This window comes from Mustela nivalis (assembly GCF_964662115.1).
Source record: "Mustela nivalis genome assembly, chromosome: 2".
Classification (NCBI taxonomy): Eukaryota; Metazoa; Chordata; class Mammalia; order Carnivora; family Mustelidae; genus Mustela; species Mustela nivalis.
The window spans coordinates 145,754,277-145,774,605 of NC_139021.1; the positions used below are offsets into that span (position 1 = coordinate 145,754,277).

Genomic DNA, 20,329 nt, shown 5'->3' on the forward strand with positions numbered 1-20,329 from the left:
TTCAGAGGATGTAGCCCCAAACCAGGCTCTGGGAGGGACAGTTAAGGGACCGGGGAAGTTGAGCTTTGACAGAAGATGTCTTAGTGGAGTCTATGGGTCATCTTCGGATAGGCGGGGAGGATGGGAAAAGATAGGCCCTGTGGCCCGAGATGGAGACTCGAGATCAGAGGCTGTGTGGGGCAGGGGTTGGCTCAGTTAAAGGAAGAGCTCTGCTGATCACTCCTGCTGGAAGAAGACGGGGCTGTCCAAGGAGGCTGGGAGTCCCCATTCTTGGGAGCAGTCGAGGGCATCTGGAACCCCCTGGATGGAAGCCATGAAACAAGCAAGCCATGGGTTGGAATAGGAGCACAAGACTTTTTACCCCCCACTCCCCACATCTGAGAGATCAGGATTTAGGCGATAGGAAGGATCCTCATTTACTTGATTGTCCCCAGGGTACAGAGGGCACAGTCTGATCAGTGTGTCCACCTGTGTGCTCAGGTTTGATTCATCCCCCCCCCCCCCACTGCGAAGCTCTCTTTATAATAACATTTCTTTTATGAACACTGACAAATTAAATTGGTCCTGCTCTGATCACTTCTAGAAATCCAAAGGCACTTAGCTTCAAGTGTACAAGATTTATTATTCTGGAAAGACCAGCAGAGGCGTCTCTGCATCTTGGCATCGGGTCCGAATAAGAAATGCTCCATGCTTGTGTCAGGGAAGGAAAAAGCAGCTCCGCTGAGCAAGGACTGGGTAAGCCTGGGCTCCTTAGAGCTTAGTGCCCTTGGGTTGGGACATTGATGTGCAGCTTTCTCTGTAGGTAGAGAATTTTCATTCTGCCTATAGCCTAATGTTTTTAGATGAACGGATATTAGTGGCATCCCAGTCGGCCGGAATGCCTGTGTTTCTTTCTTGGCAGCTCACATGTGTGTGCCCTGAAACATATGAGTTCTCCTAGCCTCCCTGTGGCCTTTCAGGGAGGCTCATCTGCTAAGATGCTTGTTAAAATTCCTTATCCTCTGGTCTTTTCTCTGCAGGTCCTGATTTAGTAGATGGGGTGGGACTAGGTATCTGTGTGAGCGGGGCCCAGGTCACTTTGTGACCAGTCAAGCTCAGGAAAACTCATGGGTAGGGAAGAAGAAACAGCCTCTTGTGCCGAAGTGTTTATCTGGCCAGATGATGCTAGGGTTGGCCCTGCGTTCATACCTGGACCTGACTTGAAAGCACCAGAAGCTGGGAGATAGAAGACTGAAAGGCAAGTTGGGGGTCCCTACCCCCCCATCCCCCCCCATTGCACGGCCAAGGTTGAGCAGGCAGGGTCTGGTGGCTCTATCTTCTTGGCCTTTGCTCTATCCTGGGCCTTCAGGAGTCGCTGCCCACCAAGTTCAGCAGGGCATTCTTGTAGTCGCCACTGGTGTCTCCCTGAGGACAGGAGGGACAGGGAGTCACAAAAGGTATTTGCCAGTTGTGGTTATTACAACAGTCCTGCTCCTTGGGGCAAGGCCTGGCACGTCCCTCTGTAGTTCCTAAGCTGCAGGCCCACACGATGCCTCCTGTCTTTCCTTGTTTGCCATCTGGGGATACTTCTTTGTATCGCCTTTTGATTCTCTTACTAACTACCAGGCAGCTTCATGTAGGAAATGGGTCACAGACACAGCTCTGCTCTGGAGCAAGGAAGGCATTTTGACGGCCCCCAGCCCCACTGGCTGCCCCAGGGCTCTGCCCCTTATTCCATTCAGGACCCCAAAGTGTCTAACTATTTGTTTATTTGACGTGACCGGTCATTTACTCAACACCTCCCGCTGCAGGTGGGGACTGCGGGGTGCCCAGTGGAGGCAGAGGGTGCAGTGGGCAGAGCCCGGCTTTGGGTCCACGCAGAACCTGGACCACGCCCTGACCCCGCGGCTGGGACGAGTCCTGTCACCACCTTGAGACTTCTCCTCGCCTGTCAGATGACACTGATGCTGATATGAGCCTTGCTGAGATGTGGTGAGGTGTAAACAGCAGGAGAAGCATGGGCTTGCCCGCACAGTGGCTGGCTCAAGCGGCGTCTGTCTCCCAGTAGGATTGACCCCACGTGGCCATGGCTGAACCCTGTTTCTCTGGTCTACCATGCCCCCTTGCTGTCAGGCAGGTCCTGATAGGTCTGATTGGTTTAAAGTCTGCACACTGAGCCAGGGGAAACAGAGGAGGACATATCCCCCAACTCCCTTCTTCGGTGCTTGAGGAAAATGGGAGCAAGAGGCTGTGGTATTCATCAAGGCCACATGGCAAGTGATGGTGCTGGGCTGGTTCCCCTGTTCTATGCGCCGTAGCTGTTTATGCCTCATGGGAATCACCTAGTCCTTAACTTTTAGTCAAATTTGCTTGTGCAATCATTTGGGCCTGAAATATTCTGGTAGATTTTCAACCACATTTTAAATTTATCCTTTTCTTCCCTCCTTCCTTCCTTCCTTTCTTTCTTTCCACAATGTTGTAATACGGTATTTTTCTCCTGTGTTGTTTTGTGTTTTTTTAGAAAACTATTAATCTTGTCTATATTTTTAAAAGCGTGGGTATAGGGGCGCCTGGTGGCTTGGTGGGTTGAAGCCTCTGTCTTCGGCTCAGGTCATGATCCCAGGGTCCTGGGATCGAGTCCCGCATCGGGCTCTCTGCTCAGCAGGGAGCCTGCCTCCTTCTCTCTCTCTGCCTGCCTCTCTGCCTACTTGTGATCTCTGTCTGTCAAATGAATAAATAAAAAAATCTTAAACAAAAGCGTGGGTATAAAATTATACATAGGGCTTTGATAAATTTTCCATATGAATTTCAATGCAGGAGTTTTGAATGCTGGTATCACTGTTGGAAATCATTTTTGCTTTGATGACATCTATAGAGAGTGGTCTATACTAAAAAGGAAGTATTTGGCCATATAAGTCACAATTCCAACTCCGTTTTCTTAAGCAGCACCTGTAGGCAAAACCTAAAGAGGCTTCTTGTGTGTCTAGACAGGGGACTCCATTATCAATTATACTGATCATGTGCTAAATAGCCTGCTAAGCCTTTCTCCACCGTGATTGGATCCACTCCACCACTTGGATCCTTCTGTCTCAGTGTGGTTGTTCTTCTGAAGTCTGACTGTGCCTCTATCCAACTGTGGTGGTGGGAAGGTAGAGGAATCTCCGTGATGGCCACAGGAGCCACGGATGGGTGAAAAAATTCCTAACTCTCTGCCGGAACTGGGTGTTGGGAAAACCATCAGCAGCTTGGGCTGGTCTACGGATAGCCCTCCTGTCTTTTGACCAGAGTGGCTGGAAAGCCAAAAACAAAACAAAGAGAATTCTACCGTCCCTCACTCCCACCTACCCATTACCCCTTTCTGAAATGCCTTTAGGGAGAAATGTCTTTTTACCATATTGTGAGTTATGTGTTTATTGGAAATTGAGGCTGACAACAGACATTTGTAGAGTAACCAGACATGACCTAAGGGTCAATGAAGACTCAGGGATGTACTTCTCGAGGTTCGACTTCTCTTAATGATATGGTCAAGGCCTCATTTGCATTAATTTCTAGAAGAACTATTTCTCTCAACAGTATGGCCTTGTGATGGTGTGAGGAACACTGTGTGTTTTCTCAGCTCTAGAACGTTCCCTGACTGGCATCTAGTTAGGTAACCTGCTGGAACCCATCTGATTTGTCTCCTTAAAATTGTGCTGCTTCATGATTTTGCTGAAGGGCTACTTCAGTCTGGATTTTAAAGGCTGCTGCCTGATTCCTACTGAACTATTCACTGTCATTGATATTCAGATATGGTCTCCTTGGCAAGGGTTCATTGCGTCCCCCCAAGCCCCCTCCAGGCCCTAGCCACACTGACCCCCTTGCTGAGCTCTATACATACTGTGTGGCTATGAATGCACGGGCGTGACTCTCACTGGGAAGGGATGGACAGATGTTACGTAGGACTCTAGTCCCAGTATCCAGGTCCCCCAGTAATGTCTGCTTCAAACCGGGGGTAGAGTTGGGGACCCCGACTTACCACAATCATGCTGCTGAGGGTCTTGCCGTACATCTTTGTGAACTGACACTTGATGAGATTTAAGTCGATCTCACTTCTCGAAACGATGTTTCTTATGAGGGTCCCGTCGCGCGTCCCTGCTCCCTGGACAAGACGCAGTAGTCAACAGTCACTGCCCATATTTCTGGTGCAGCTCTGTCATGATGGACCGACCTGTGCCCTGGGGCCAGGGGGCTTTCACAGGGGCCCAGAGATGCGGGAATGAGCCTCTGCTTCAGGGGCCAAAGCACTGCGAGGGGTGCCTCAGTGACTCAGAGTTTCTATTCCCTTCATCTCTTCTCCCTCACCCTTGTGTGTCTTTATTGGGAGCCCAATGCTTCAAAGTGACGTGTGTGTTTGGTTTGCCACATCAGCTTCTAGACACAGAATACTCACTGCTCTAAAAGTGAAACTTCTTCCGAGAGGAGCGATGCCAGGAAATTCAGCTTACCGGGCCAATTCTCAAGCAGGACCTTTCTGCCTACGTCCATCTTTGACTAGTCTCAGGTTAGACGGCACCTGCGGCCAAGGGAACTCCATGCTCCCTCTCACTTCCTGGCCAGAGCACTTGGGGTTCTCACTTCCAGTGGCATTAAGTGGGCACTGACTTCAGGCTCAGGGAATTCCTCTACCTTCCAGTTTGGTTCCAGGTGCCAGAAACTCCACCTACTACAGGAGGCTGGACTGGTTCTGCCAGTCACCAGCTGTGTGACCTTGACCCAAACCTTGGTTTCACCACCTCTAGCACTACAGTTATCACCTAGGTCTCCCAGGATTGCTGCAAGGAGTCGATGCAATGCACACCTGTGAAAACACCTGCTCAAATTCCACCTTTGGGAGTTGGGGCTTCCCCTCCCCAGACTCAGTTTACCCTTTGAGAGCTATAGCATTCTGATCACAAGAGGCTGGAATTAGAGAAGACACAGGTGTCGAAAGCAGCAGTGGCTCTGAGCGCCTTGGCTTGGCAGTGGCCGCTGAGTAGCCTGAGAACAAGGGGCACCGAAGACGGAAGAGTTACCTTCAGGGCGTTGTAAAGTCGCTCTGCGAAGTAGCTGTGCAGGTTCCGGGTGCATTTCACTGGCAAACAGGAAAGCTCTGTTAAAACTTGAAGTTGTAGGTGGCATTGGTGCGTGTGTATTTATTTATGTCTTGCCTTGGATCTTAAGGGTGAGTGTCATGAAGTTTTTGGCCTATTTATTTATGTGTTGCCTAGTTCCAAAATGAGAGGCTTGGCATTGGGTGGGGTAGGACAGGGAAGGAAGCCTAGGTCACTGGACACAGGTCTAAAGGCACAGAGCGGGCAGGCAGAGGGTGAGGTGAAAATGTCCTGGGGTCTGCGGGGCTGGCCGCTCTGAGCATGGCTCTGTCCAGCCCCACCCCTGGGCTCTTACACTCCAGAACCAGCTTTGCCAGGCACCCAGCCACTCCATGGGACTCAGGGTGCCCACTTTACACCGCCACTCATCAGGAAGGTTTCTGCGTTTGAGTTTCCACGTGACAGTGGGGCACAGCCCTGGAGCACTGGGGCACCCAGAGACATCTGGCCCAGAGAGTGGGCCCCTGTTTGCTTTCATAGATGCTTCTTCAGAGGCTCGGCACCTGGGTCAGAGAGCTCGGCACTTAAGCTCAGGGCAGCAGAAAGAGCGTGGGCTTTGTGTGAAGGAGGCAGGTGTTTGGCTCTTCCCTGATGGCATGGTATGACTTCATTCTTTGACTTGCCTGCTCTGCACTGTCCTCGTCTGTGGTGTGAATTGTGGGAGTGTTCAAGGGCAAGGGGGTAGGAAGCGCCCGGGGCAGGATGGCACTGTGCACCTTTGCTTTTCTCTCTGGAAGATTTATTCAGGAGGTTGTTGAATTCAGTGCAGGGGCTGACTTGCTGAGCCTGGGGCAGGGGGACGCTGAGCTGCTCCAATATAGATGGTTTTTATCACAGCAGCCAAAGCCTGCCGGGAATGGTCAGATGTCCCAGTCCACTCTGAAAGACCTGGACATGTGGATCTCCCCGGGCTGCCCACCACAAAATGGGGAGAGCCCTGTGTGGAGGGGGGCACCCTAACTCTGGGGCCCTGTCCTTGGCTCCATCATGGATGGGAGGAGAGGAAAGTCTCCCTGCCTCTGGGCCCCCGCTCCTCACTGTGCAATGACTTCTTTCATGGTGGTCTTGGTTTTGTCTGGAACAGGTCCTCCTAAGTAGACCTGACATCATGCTGGAGGGAAGGTTCTCGGTGCTGCCCAGCATCAGACTATCAATCATTGAGTCTGGACTCCAACTACACATCATCATTTCTTTAGTGAGCCTCCGAGGCAGAGACCAGCACCTTGGCTAAGGTCCAGACAGGTGACTTTCTTTAGGACTTTATGATCAGAGCCAGGATGTTCCCTGTGTGGCCACCGTGGGTGAGCACAGGCCCTGGGTCGGGCATAATCCTGCAAGTGCGCTCACACGTTCACATCCTCACGTGTTCTCACCTGCACCATGCTCACACTCATGCTTGCACACGCAAACAGCACAGGGGTTATGGGGGCAGGACCCGGCTCACTGAAGACATGAGGGCAGGATAGTCCCAGGGTCCTGGGCTGAAGGGTACATGCATGTCTGGCCTGGAGGTGGGGAAGGGGAGAGGGTCCATGGAAAGTGGACATAGGGACCCATTCATTTGCTCTTGCCACCCTGGGCGCTGCCCCCCTGCTGAGCCCAGTGGCTGTGGACACCTGTGGGTCTGAGTGCCAAGCCCTATGTCTTACCCACTGTGAGCATGGCCTCCTCCAAGGAACCATGGGTCTCACTCTGGATGCTGTCCTCAATGCTCTTGCCGGCAATTTTCTCATATTCCTCGAACACTGCAGAGAGACGACTTCTCTTGTGGGATATGCAGATCTCAGGGCGACACTCCCAGCATTTCAGATCCGAGATTGCACATCCATGTGTCACCCCGGACCTCCACTTGGTTGCCGGGGAAAGGGTCCAAGTCTCCCTGGCTCTCTCCCCAGCATCGCTACCAGATGAGGACGTACACTGGATGGCCCGCGTGAAGGGACGGGCTGTGAGGCCAGGGCCCCCAGCTGGAGCCCGACAGTGCCTCCCCCACCCTGGTACCTCTCATCAGGTGTGTGGCACTGCGCGTGCACAGGATGGTGATGAATTTCATCTCATCCGTCCCATGAATCTTCTCGCCCGCCGCATACAGATCCTAGCATTTGGGCAGCCACAAGAAGCCAGTGAAGGAGAGCGAGGAGGTGATGGTCAGCCCCCATCTACCTACCAGGTCAGAATTCTCTTCTCTTGCTCTCCCTGAGATGCTAAAATCCCTTCTGGGTATGGGGCCAGAAGCTGCTCTGGGAACTCCCCTGCCTCCCCCTGGGGCTTTGCTCTGCCGCTGTGCATCTCTAGCACTCCGCCAGCAGACCAAAGTATAGTGATCTGAATAGTCCCGCCTGGTCCCCAGGTTCGTGGGCTGTTCCTGCTAGAACAGCGCTTCAGTGGAGCCCTCCCAAGTCACTCCCTCCCTGTTCCTGACTCTCTCCAAACACTCTCACTTTCCTTCTGGAACCCCAGAGGGAAAAGTTCTGCAGAGAGCTGAGCTGGGTCCCAGCCTAGCCTAGTGTCAAAGAAAGCCTGCATGGACAGAGGGGCTGTGTAGGGCTTTCAGCCATCAGCCCCCAGCAGATGGGGCAGGTGGCCCACGGCGAGGTAGCTGCTGAGAGTGTATGTATGTAGCCTCACCTGTGCATCTTGGACGGCCTGTCCTGGGTCCACAAAGCCACTCACATCATCCCTGCTGCCCTAGGAACGGAAGGGGAGGCATGTAAGGCAGGCTAACCCAGCAGATTGACGGGGGCAGAGGGGAAAGCCTGGCGGGAGGAGGGCAGGCAGGGCTCTACTGCTTTTTGGCCATGGGGAGTTTAACTGGTTAGTTACCCTCTCCAGGGCCAGATTTTGTTATCTATAAAGTGACAGTAGTAAGGGATGCCTCGTAGGGAGCTGGGGGATTCAGTGAGCTGAGATGAGCAGAGTGCCAGGCATGGGGCATGGTGGGTAGGACCTGCTGGGTGACAGGGTAGTCTCCTCCTGGTTCTGGGATGTCCCCTTGTGGCTGGGTCAGTGACATGTGGTGGTGAGAATCCTCCAGCCACCCTGAGAGCTATCCAAGGAGCCCGGTCACTGACGTTCTACCCAGGCCCTGACCTCACCCACCCCAGCAGCTCTCCCCAAGGACTGATTCTTGGAGCCCAGCTGTTGGGGTCCTTCAGGCAAGGGACTCCTAGGAGCCTGGACTCCGATACCTGTAGGAGGCACACCAGGATCCTCTCCAGGTAGCCGCTGGTGTCTCCTCGGATATCTTCCTCCAGGCTGGACCCATAGTCTGTGGGGGAAACAAGACCACAAGGCATGGACTGGCTTCCCTCCTTCCAGCCCGGGTTTCCCACACTTCTCCCAGTTCAAGCTGTCTGGTAGGGGCGAGTCATCGGAGTGGGCAGACCGCCCGGGGGTCTGAGTGGCAAGGGCTCCACCACCTGGCGGTCATTCAGAAGGAGAACGTAACACAGGCTGCCAGCATAGATCGAAGCACAGAGCGAGGTCAGACTGAAAGACCCGCAGGGGACCACGGAGCTCGCTTCGTTTGTGGTTTGGCAAAGCCAGAATCTTCAGGCAGATTGTCTGTCGGGCAGACCACATGGAGGCCCGGCTGGCCTCTGGTCAGCTTGCATCCCGAAAGCTCCACAACAGCTGTGGTCCATAGCCCGCACTTCAGCAGGGCCCTGAACGGTCCCCAGGGGCAACCTGTGCCTGGCCAGGAAGGAGCCAGCCCCATCCAGGGCTGACAGCCTGAGACCCACAGTGCCATGCCCTTGAGGGGCAGAGAGTTTAGGGGTACATATCCCTCCCCCTGCAGCCTGTGGGCTTCAGGGGGCATAGAGACCATCAGACCACAGGACTGGGCACACAGCAGGTGCTCAGCACCCACGTGTAGAAAGGCCCAGAAAGGGTCTTTTCCAGTGAAGGCCCAGGGCACTGCTTGTCCCTCATCCCCTCTCAGGCTGCCAAAGCTTGTGGCCATTCCCAAGCAAGCCCTTATGACCAGGCCCCGCGTCCTCCCTTACCCTCCTCATAGGCCTTCATTATCTCCCGCAGCTGGTTCTTGGTCCGAGAAGCCAGGATTTCAATGATGACACCCTCTTTGGTCCCCAAGCCCTGTGGACAAAAACCTCTGTCTGCTGGAGAACTCCGCCGGGCTTGCCTCTTCTGTCCCTACCCGGGCTTGCCTGCACTGTCCCTACCCTCCTCTGTCAAGAGGCGACAGGAAGAGCCTCAGGAAGAACTGGTCTGTGCTCTGCCCTCCTCTGATGGGGGCTTCTGCTGGAGGGTGTTACTGGGGGAAGTCGCCTGTGTTTGTCTCCAGGGGCGGATCCTGCGGGCAGGGGAGGCAATGGGAGAGTTCTGTCTCAGCTCTGCCCTCCACGCTGGGTGGTCTCTTGCACATCACTCTACCTCGCCGAGCCTAGGGGTCCTTATCGGTCCTCGGGTAAGGAGCCGGCCCAGCCCAAAGGTAGATCGGAGAGAATAGGTGGGAAAGGCCAGGCGTGCACGCCCAGTGAGTGTCCTTTCGACGGCGATGATTGTAGTCGCTGGGCCCTGACTCCCTCCTCATTCTCTGCAAGTGCTAAAGGAACCATGGGGGTCACAAGAGATGACTGCAGGAAGAGGACGGGGAAGAGGCTGCAGAGGTCGCCCTGTCATTTCCGCACACCTGGTGTGGCCCTGTCCTGAGAAGTGCTGGTTCTGGCTTCCTGGTGACCGCATGACAGCAAAAGCTGGCCTGTCTGGGCGGCAGGCTGGGCTGTTCCGAAGGGTGGTTCACCGGGAGCTTGGAGGTCCCAGTGCCAGGCTCTCTAGGGGAGCGTGTCCCCAGCTGTGGCCCCAGCCAGCCCTTGTAACATTCCTGCCCCCCCCCCCCCCCCCCGCTACCTTCATGGCATCGTGCAGCTCCTTGGCTTCGAATCTGTACGGAGGGTACATGAGGGCCACGATGAGCCTCTCGAACTTGCCACTCAGCTCCGACTGCAAGGTCTCAGTGAGATCCTAATGTGAGAAGAAGGAAGAGCAATGATCTGGACATTTGTCCCCCCAGGGGCAGGCAGCTGGGTGGCAGCCAGTCCTGGAGGCTCCGGAGGGCCTCTTGCAGGCTCTACTTTGAGAGGGAGCTGGGGTTTCAGGGGCCAACGGTGCAGCTTCTATGAGCAGCATTACCTTTACCCGTGAACTGGAGACCGAGACTCCCGCCTTATACCACTGCTTAGGGGACTGGTGGAGAGATGTGCGTGGCTCGACTCAGCTCTCACAGCCATGCTGGGCACATTATAAGCCCGAAATATGTGTTTGTCATTGCTCACCATCAAATCCCGTCATAGCCCGTGGGCACTCAATAAATTCAGGAATGAATTAAGGAATCCATTTCATGTGGGTCTGCTTCTAAGGGCACCAGTCTCCACAAGGAGCCACAAGGCCATACCCTGCTGATCTGCACAGTATAGTCAAGGACCAAGGGCCTTGTTGGACCTGGATTTAAATCCCAACCTTCTTGCTTATAGGCTCTGGGATCTTGGTAGAGCTTATTCTTAGAACATGAATTTCCCTAATGATGAATGTAGGAAATAATGCACAGTTGTGAAAGGTAAGAGAAAGAAATTAAGAAAAAAAAAAAAAAAGAAAGAAAGGGAGGGAAGGAAGGAAGACAGGAAGAAAGAAAGACGCACATTGACACCCCTTGGAATGTTTGGGCTTCATTATTCACCTTCTGATGTTTAATCTCCAAACTAAGGACATGCAGCGACAGAAGCTTCTGGAAGCCAAGGCTATGTGTGCCTTTGTTTCTGTGTTTAGGTAGTACCCCCAGTGCCTGGCTCTATCCTAGGGTCGTGGAGGGAGGGAAATGAGAAAAAGGGTCCAGCGCATGTGTTCCCTGCCCCTGGAGCTCCCCTGAGGCAGAGGGAGCAGGCACAGACATGGGGGCTCTAATGTGAGAAGAGAGTGGACGGGTCATAGGACAGAAAGTAGCCCGGCCGGCTCCTCTGCACGTAGGTGAGAGGAGGATTCCCAGGCTTTGGGAACAGCGTGAGCAAAGCAGAGAGGCAGGGTGGGGAGCCATAAATAATGTAACCAGATAAAACACAGGATGGCCAGTGAAGTTTTAACTTCAGATACACAATTAATAATATTTTTAGTTTAAGCATGCCCTCTGTGCCTCATGCTTTTAGAAGCTGGTCTCTAGCCGAAGGCCTGGTCTAGAACAAAGCTGCCTGCCAGGCTGTCTCTGGCCCCAGCAGCCCCCCTAGCCTCCCAAGGAAAGCCTCCTGTCCTCCTTTTACCTTGCCAAATTGGGCCTTGAAGGACTTGGCAATTTGCTGCCGCTGAGCGTTGCTTCTCTTCGTGAGCACATCGATGATGGCCTGCTCATTGGTCCCTGCAGGGGTGCATAGTGTGAACATTCCTATGGCCCCCAAGGGGGCTGAGGAGGAGGGCGAGAAGCTGCTGGGTGGCCAAGCAGTGGGCGTACAATGCATGGATAGCTCCCAGAACTGAGAATGTTCATGGTGTAGATAGAACACCCAAGCAAAAATACATCCCTCCCTCCCCTGCCTCCCACCCACAAGGTGTTGGGGTGCTGCCTGAGGCCAGTCTCAGAGTGGTAGTGCTGAGGTCCCTCTGATCATCTGATCTGCCCTGGACATCCTCCGGGGCCTTTGGTGCTCAGATAGGAGGACCTTCTACCCTGTCCTCTCTCGGGCTGGTGGTGGCGGGGGCAAGTCAGGACTGAGGGCCTAGCAAACTGGGTCTGAGTCCTGGCCCAGCTGTCTCATTGCCTAGAGCATCTGCTCTCTCCTTTGGGAAGTGGGGGTAACAGCAGAGATCTCACAGGAAACAGAGGTCATGAACGTGCCGTCAAGGTTCATCTAGGAAGGAGGGAAACCCCTTGCTTGCTTCAGGAATGTGCGTCCTAAACACTGGAAAGAGGCTGCCAGTGCCCAGTCCGAGCTGAGTGGGGAAGTCCAGCTCGGCCCTACAGGTCCAGGGTTCCCGAGGCCATTCTGTGAGTGCGAAAGCTCTGACAGGTGGGGTACAGTTGCCGACACAAGGAGGTGCAGGCATGCACAGCTGATGGTGACCCCTTCCCTCCCTCCTGACTCAGGGAAGCACAACTACTCTCCCTCTTCTCCAGCTGTGCGGGGCGGGGTGTAGACCAGTGCTGGGCTGGGAACACCCATGTGCTTCTCTGGACTGGACTCCGTCTTGGGAGCCCAGGGTCCCCTGGCCACCCCCCTCCGGAGCTGTGGGGCTCGCGGTCTTGAGCAGAGTGGCCAGACCCCAGAGAGGCCTGTGGACAGGTCGGCAGACATCCACTTACCGATCCCCTTCATGGCTTTGTAGAGGGTCTCTGCGTCGGGGTCCGGGTTAAAGTGGGGGCTGCCCTTCACAGTAATCCCCTCCTGTTCCACCTGCAAAAGAGTCCAAGCTTGTTCCAAGTGGGAAGGCTGGCGGGGGTGGGTGGGTGGGAGGCAGATCACCAGCCCATCACGGCGGAGGCTTGGGTCCCTCCTGCCCCAGCCTGGCATGGGTCTCCGTGATGGTCTGCCTTGGATGAAGGGAGATAGGACTGTAGCTCCTGGATATGACAGTTACCAGCAGATATGTGTCGAGGAAGGGGTGCCTCGGTCCACTTGGCACTGAGTTGCCCTATGCCTCTTCCACTTTGGGGCTGCGGAGGCCTGGGGGTGGGTGTGGAGGCCCCGTGTGGCCCTTAGCTGCGTTGGCTAAGGGGAGGCCTGTCCTGTCAGCTCCAGCCTCAAGGAAGAAGGAGGGCCCCTCTGAGGAGGAGTGAGGCAGGGCCGAGCTCGTCTGCGTCCAGGGCCACCGTGAGTGGGGGGAATCTCAGCCTTCAGCACCAGGGCCAGCCCTGTGGAGCTGGCATACATTGACCCTAGAAGGTGGCTGGAGCTCTGTCCGTGTGCAGACCCGCTGCCCAGCCTTCAGTGTCAGGAGGAAGGAAGCACTGGGAGGAAGTCCTAGTGATTTTATTGGGGTGACAAGGCACAACAATGACCACGAGTGTGCTCCTGGTCACCTGGCTGTCTTCAGAAGGGTCCCACAGTTTTCCCTGCCTCAGCCTCCTTGCCAGACCTGTCCCAGCATCTTTTGTGATAGGATTCCCATGGCTAGCGGGAGGTTCATAGGGGGTAACAGGAACTTGGGAGAAGGGGTGGGGACACCGCAGGGTGTGCGTACAGGGGTTATGAAGGAACACAAAGGGCAGGATGTCCTATGGGAGGTAGCTTTCTTGGGTTTAGGCAGGCTGCATCTAATCTCCTGGGGTGGGGTGGGCAGGGAGGTCTGTGACTCAAGCCAGGCCCTCAGAGGCGTCAGCTGGGTAGGGAAGCTACCGTTAAGTGAGAGTACTGTGAGGGACCATACCTGCCTGGCCTGGCTGTGAGGGTTTGCTGCTTCCCCTCTGGGCTCTGTGGCTGCCATGTCACCTCCACAGAATGGCTCTTTGATTAATAGGCTGACACCAGCCAGAACCGCAGCTTGTGGGAAGAAGCCACAGAATCTTTCCTGCCCCCGCTCCCGCCCTGGGGTGTGGGCTGTGGATCACGCCAAGCCTCTCCCCGCTGGCGTCATCTGAGGGCAAACAGCAGGCCCTGCCCACCCACACCCCAGAGCTCCCTCCAGTACCATCAACAGGCACTCCTGTCGGTGGGAAAGGGCCACATACCCCCAAACCACAGGGCAATGGGCGAGTAAGGACAGGCTTCGTGGAGCTGAATGTGCTGCTTTCAAAGTATGCAGACAAGGTTGGGAAGAGAAGTGTGGTTTGAGGTCAAGCTGCCTTCTTTCTGAGAAGTGGGTGTTCACAAGCAGGTAGAGACCCAACAGCCCAGAGCCTTTGCAAGTGCGCAGGCTCATGGAGGACCGAAGGTTAGGTTTAGAAAGAACGGCATGAGGCTCTGGAAATTGTGAAGTAAACACAATAACCAAAGTTCTTGGGCCCTTGATCTGAGCCAGATCTCTAATCCCAGGGCTTGCCTGAGGGCTCTTTAGCCTTGTGCCCTGTAGAATTTCTCGGATGAAAATAAGTGCTCTTTCTTAAGTATGTGCTTTTAGGAGGCTGGTAGAGGAGTGGAGGGAGATTGGAGATGGGCACTGAATTTGAAGAAGACTCAGAGATTCCTCAGTGGGAAGGAGTTTAGTCACACCGTGTTTGGTCTCCCATGAAACTATTCACTTCCTCCTTCTCTCTGCCCCTCTTCCACTCATCTGCTTTCCCACCTTCCCACCCACCAACCCACTCATTCATTCATCTACTCATCCATTCTCCCCCCAGATACTCAAAGGCCACATCCATCCATCTATCCAACCATTTATACATTCATTTAATCACCATGTCCATGCTTCTATCCATCCTTACATCCATATAATCACCCGTCCAGCTATTCATTTAATCACATTTCATCCATCCATCCATCCATCCATCCATCCATCCATCCTTCTATTCTTCAAGCTCTAATTAGATCCTGAAAATGCCTGGCAGATTGCCATCTGTGGGGCTATCTGTAGGGATAGTGCTTTTGAGTAAAAGGTGAAAGGTCTTTCTGTTCCCTTTGCTTGAATTTCAAATATCTGCTAGCACATTTTTCTATCTCATTTTTGAGCACCGTATTTCTCAGCAAGAAGTGTTAGAAATAATCCCTTGTGCAGATTCCACCCAGAAGAGCCTGTATGGTCCCAGAGGTGGCCCGGTTGTGTGCACTCATACACAGTATCCCTTGTTTGTGGAGTCGGAGCTGCCGTGACCACCCTTAGCCACTGAGTGGCTGCTTTGTGCCAGACCTCTGTGTTCGATGCCTCCAGGGCCAGAAGTATGGTGCTCATACTCCTGGACCTCTCTAACCATGAATGCCTCATTTTACAGGCAAGGGAGCTGGGCTTAGAGTGCTTGTCAAGCTGATGTGGCTAGCAAGACCCACAGCCTGACTCAGAAGCTGAGCTCTGTCTACTTCCCCCTACTCTACTGATGACTCAACTTTTTCGGGACAGGGAATTTTCCCGGAAATCTTTACTGAAGGAAGCTTTGTCCACAGGAATCCAGGTGATCTGGGAGGGAGTGCGAGGTCTGGGGACCACCCGTGAGGGGCTGTCTCCCTGCCCCCAGGCCAACGCGTGGTGCTGGGCAGCAGAGACTGGCCAGACCATGGGACTGAGTCCCTGGGAGCAGCCCCTTTAGTGGGTCCGAGGTCGGCTCTGGGGGGAACGGTTGTCAACCCACTTCCCAGAGGGTTGTGATTTTTGAGGCATTGAGGAGCCTCAGTCTCTCTTCCTTCTTTGTGATTTTAGGGGATTAAAAAGTACGATTGTCTGGAATCAGACCCCTGAACATCAGCAGGGTGGGGGGTAGGGCACCAGATCTAACTATCTGAAAGGCCCCGCCTTTAGAGAACCTGCCGGGGCCCCATGCTCAGACTGGCTTGTCCAGACAGGAATATTTTCACTGAGAAGGTGACTCAGTCCTGCCTGTGACTCTGTCTGTGAGAGCTCGGTTCTGAGGAGCTGCCCCACCTTTGCCTTCCCCCGTCACGAGGCTGCCCTGGGGAACCTGCGACACAGAACTTCATTTCTGTAAGAGAGGCACAGACAGGTCCCTCTAGCTGATCTTTCATACCCTCACCCCTCAACACCCCTAGTCCTGGTCCTGGTCGGGCTGGGGGCCGAAGGACATCTGGTCCTTAGCCAGTCACAGGCGGGCTCTGCCTGTGGTCTTACTGCCCCAAGCCAGCTCTCCCGTAGGCTGTAGGCTGCCAAGGCCCCCAGTCTGGGCTCTGGAATTGGGCTGCTCTGATTCTAACCCAGACTCTACCACTTGCTCGTGCGGCAACCCTGGGCATCTGCTGAGGCTCCTTGTGCTTCCGTTCTTCATCTGTGAATAAAGACACTCTCGTCCATGTTGTAGAGGTGTTCCAAGGCTTAAGCAAGATACTTAGAAGTGAGATGCTTAGAGGAATGTCTGGCGCACAGTAGGTGCTCGGTGAGGGTCACCATTAACCTGCCAGGTGGGCCAGGTCCCTGCAAGGAGGCTTCTCCCTGCCTGGCTGGGTGGGGCCCCTGGTCCTCTGGGAGCAAGGCCCAGAATCAGGCCATCCAGGGCAGCAGCCTGTCCCTGTCCCTAGCTGCCTCTCTGTCCTGACTGTCCAGGCCTGGCATGTCTGAACCCATCAGCCCCTGGGTTGTGCCATTTGTGACAAAGAGATTTCCTGAAGCAGGATAAGGCTGGGTCATCCACTGTGGCTCACAGAGTGTCTGGAGGCGGGGGTAGAGACACCCCTGACTGCTTGCTGTGGGACCCAGAGGTCACTTGGTGTCTCTGAGACTCAGTGTCCTCATCCGTGAAAAGGGAAGAGTGGTCCTGATGTCCTGGGCTGCCTGGGGGATGAAATGAAGGAGTTGTGCCTGGCCAGAAGATGTCATCGACTTGTCATCTTTGTGTCTTTAGCTCATGAGGACGAGCTGGCCTCGACTCAAACCCAGATGAAACACTCCCAAGAATCTGGTAGTTCAGCTGTGAGGTGGGAGACTTGGGGACAGTCCTCCAGAACTCTATAAAGCATAGGTTTCAGACACTCAAGGCCTCTGTAGGCCAGGTCCTCTTGCCCTCCCTCCTTTCTCCTCAATCTTGTTGAATAAACACCATGGATTCCTAGAAGACTGCCTGCCCTCCCATGTCCTAAGTTGTGGGCATCGATGAGATCTCCACCATCAGCCGATTTGATTGTGTTGCTCACCAGCTCAAGTGCCTTCAGTGGCTCCCCACTGCTCTTAAGGTAAAGCCCAAGCCCCTTATCCTGCCATGTGAGGCTTTGTAGGAGCTGTCCTGCCTGCTTCTGTAGGTCTATCTCCCCTGATTCCTCTGCCCACCCCACCCCCCAGAGGGTCCTCAGGCCATGATGAGCTACTTCTCTCCAAAGCCAAGCTTCCCTACCTCCATTGCCCCCAGGCCTTTGCACAAACTTTTCCCTCTACAAGGAATAATCTGCCTGATTCTCCTCAAACACATGTGTGTGCACACATACCACATACATGCACATCTCACTCAAATATGACACCCCCTAGCTTCGAGCAGCCTAACACTTCCTGTTGCGGCTCTTCCTCTGGGGTCCCCATCCCCTCAGCTTCCTTAGGTGCATCTCAAGGTTCCTTTATCTGGGGGTGCCTGGGTGGCTCAGCTGGGTAAGTGTCTGCCTTTGGTTCAGGTCATGGTCTCCTAGTCCTTGGATTGAGCCCTGCATTGGGCTCCCAGCTCACTGGAGAGTCGGCTTCTCTCTCCCCCTTGCCTCTCCCCCTGCTTGTGTTTTCTCTGTCTCTCTTTCAGATGAATAAATTAAAAAAAAAATCTTTTAAGAAGAAAAGGTTCCTTTATCTGTCTCACTAGCTGTGAGCGCCTCTAGGGCTGGGACGGTTTCTTCTCTCTTCCCCCCTCAGTGGGTAGTCTGGTACTTGGCCAGCAGATAGCATGCCTCTCTCCACCAGCACTCTGCAGGAACCCCACAGCCCGCCGCGGCTTGCTCCCCACTTACCCAGGCTTTCCACCAGGCCATCTTGTTCTCTCGATTGTCTTTCCCAGGGAAATGAAGATCTACAAGTCGACCTTCCTTCTACTCGGGAGATCCCACAAAACTGGCTCCCACACAAGAAGCCAGGTCCTTGGGGCTGGGTGTTGGCTGTGGTGGTGAAAGTGGGGCCTCAGGCCCCACCCCTTCCCCTCTGGGCTCCGCCTGGCTCTGGGTCCCTCCCAGGGCTCCCTGGCTGCGCCCAGCCACCACCGGGAGCCCGCCTGTGGAATGCTGCCACTCACTGCCAGATGTCTGGGCTGAGGCTGTAATGTCAACTGGAAATTCTGAGTCTCAGCCTTTGACCGCCCCACTTAGTAACCACAGCCGTAGTTTCAGACCGTCTTTGCCGGACCTGAGCTGTAGAAAAAAGGGAAGGATACTATGTCTCCCTTTCTTTAATTGCACAGTTTCTACACCACTAACAGTGTCGTGGGGAGCTTGGCAGAGGACGTAAGTACGAGCAGCCTCCATTTTTGGAGGGTGTCTCTTAAGTCTGGAGACTTCTTTAATCCCTGAGACCCATCTGTCCCCTTTATTCTTTGCCTCAGCCCTCGGCAAGTGTGAGTTCTGCGTTCTGCAGGAAGAAACAGGCTCCAGCACTCAGATCATCTGCACGAGTCCCACTGCTCGGGAGAAGCAGAGCCGTCACCCACCAGTTCTCCGAGCCCCGCTCCACGCCTGCCCTGGGCGGGGTCCTGCAGGACGCCACAGCTGCCAGCCCAGGGAGGCGGACAGGGCCACTGGGAAGAGGTTAATTTTTTCCTCTCTGGAAGAGATTTTTTTTTTTTAACTCTCCCTGGGTCCCCTGACTAGAATGTTCCGCAGCAGACTTTCTCCATCCAACTCTTAACCTGCCCTTCAGGGGAAACACCAGTGCCTCAGGGACTACCCCTAGGTGCCTCCGTCGGGGGAGGCTGGGGCTTTGAGGACGCCCTGCCCTCTGAGTGAAAGCTGGCTCCGTGCTGGTGTGATGGTTTTGTATTCAGGGAAACCTTTCAGAGGAACAGATATGGGTTTGTCTGGTTTTCTGACTCTGAGTCTAGTACTCTTTGCTCTGCACACACGGTGTCTCCAGGCTGTTCTTTCTGGAAGTATGGGCTGGGGTGGGTGGGGACAGAGCTGGGCCGGTCTGCAGGGCGGGGCAGGCACCGCCCAGAGTGGCCGGAGGACTAGGGATGACTACTAGAGAGAACTGTGGAATGCCATCTGAAGAGGGAGCGTTCAGCCTGCCTCTGGTCACATGGAATGAGAAAGGTCTACCCCCGCCTTTGGATGCCCAGACTTCCCATTCTTCTTGGGAGTCCTTTGGTCATAAGCGAGGTGCCCTCCCTGGTGGGCCTTCTTGGGACTTCAACCACACCCATGTGCCTGTTAGGGGGTGTCCGTACCATGGCCTGGGTGTGTCTGGGTAGTAGGTACCCTCTGGGAGGCTGTGGTCAAAGTCTAGTTATGAGGATGACCTGAGATAAGGCTGGCATGGTAGGCCCTGAGCAGAGCCAGGAGAGCCATGCCAGGCACTGAGACCAGGACAGGCCACAGAGATTGGTGCAGACGTGACCTGGCTCTCTGAGGGTCTGCGGTGCACAGTGACCCAGACAGGTCACCGGATGAGACCAAGCCCCAACAGCGTTTGTGCTCTCTCCTCAGGCTCTGTGCAGACTGCTCCAACAGCCAGAACCTCACCTTCTTTCCCCAGCCTGTCTCTTGCTCCCCTTCTGGGATATCCTGCACCCTTTGCCAGCCTTTTTAGTCTCGTGATTACCACCCTAACTGACCCCCAGGACTCCTTCCTGGACCCTCTGTTCTTCCCCGTCCTCATCAGTGGTTCTAAGCTTTGGCTGTCCTTTGGAATCAAGGATTTGATTCCGAAGATTTGATTCCAAGGACTTGGAATCAAGGATTTGGGCAACTCCCACCCCAGAGATGAAAGTCCAGAGGCCCCATCTGCTCCTGCAGGGTCTCTGGGCTCAGCAGCCCCTTCCCTGGATCGCCCACTGGGTCCCACATGCTGTGGGCCTCTGTCCTTATGCCAACTCTGGAGCCTCTCACCTGCCCACTTGTACCCACATTCTGCGCTTATGCCTGCTTTCCCCTCCTGATTGGCCTTTCCTCACTCCTGGGTAGATGTGGGCAGCTCTCTGAGCCCTGCTGAGTGAGCCCCGGGCCTGGGAGTCAGAGAATGGACAGTGGGCCCCTCCCTGGGGTGCCTGTCTGAATTCTCTGGGAGAGCTCCCCATGGAGGAAATCATCATAGCCCGTCCTTGCCAGAGCCCGGGCAGACAGTGTGAAGACCACACCCAGGCACAAGGCTGGCCAAAGCTGCCGCAGTGCACTGGGGGTGCTCCTAGCTAGGCTGAGCTGGACTTCTCTTGAGTAATATTATGATCTTGGGGTGCCAAGATCCTCTGCCCCATATTTCACTCATGGCTCAAGGGTGACAGGAGCTGCCGTGCTCCCACTCAGCTGAGTGTGGACGTGGGAGGGTACCGTGTAGACATGGATGACGTGGGAGCAACAGACTCGGAATGAAGGCAACACAAGCAGAGGGCGGCTTTCTCTGGAAGGGCGTGTGGGGCCGAGGAAGGTGTTTTTAAGGAAGGAGGGGGATTGAACGTGTTTAGTGCTCTTGGAGTGCAGAGAAGGATGAAGATGCAGGAG

At 54.7% G+C, this 20,329-nt stretch overlaps 1 protein-coding gene across 1 annotated transcript; it reads right to left on the reverse strand.

Moving 5' to 3' along the window:
* Nucleotides 1–602: 602 nt before the first annotated feature.
* Nucleotides 603–17,912, reverse strand: LOC309856790 (annexin A8). Its single transcript, XM_082718397.1, has 12 exons — nt 17,636–17,912; nt 12,418–12,508; nt 11,381–11,475; nt 9,981–10,094; nt 9,116–9,206; nt 8,297–8,376; nt 7,737–7,796; nt 7,110–7,203; nt 6,758–6,853; nt 5,031–5,089; nt 3,995–4,117; nt 603–1,404 (listed from the first exon to the last, which is right to left on the reverse strand). Exons 1-12 carry the CDS (start codon nt 17,654–17,656, stop codon nt 1,345–1,347), a joined length of 984 nt encoding a protein of 327 aa, XP_082574523.1. The 5' UTR covers nt 17,657–17,912; the 3' UTR covers nt 603–1,344.
* Nucleotides 17,913–20,329: the final 2,417 nt, after the last annotated feature.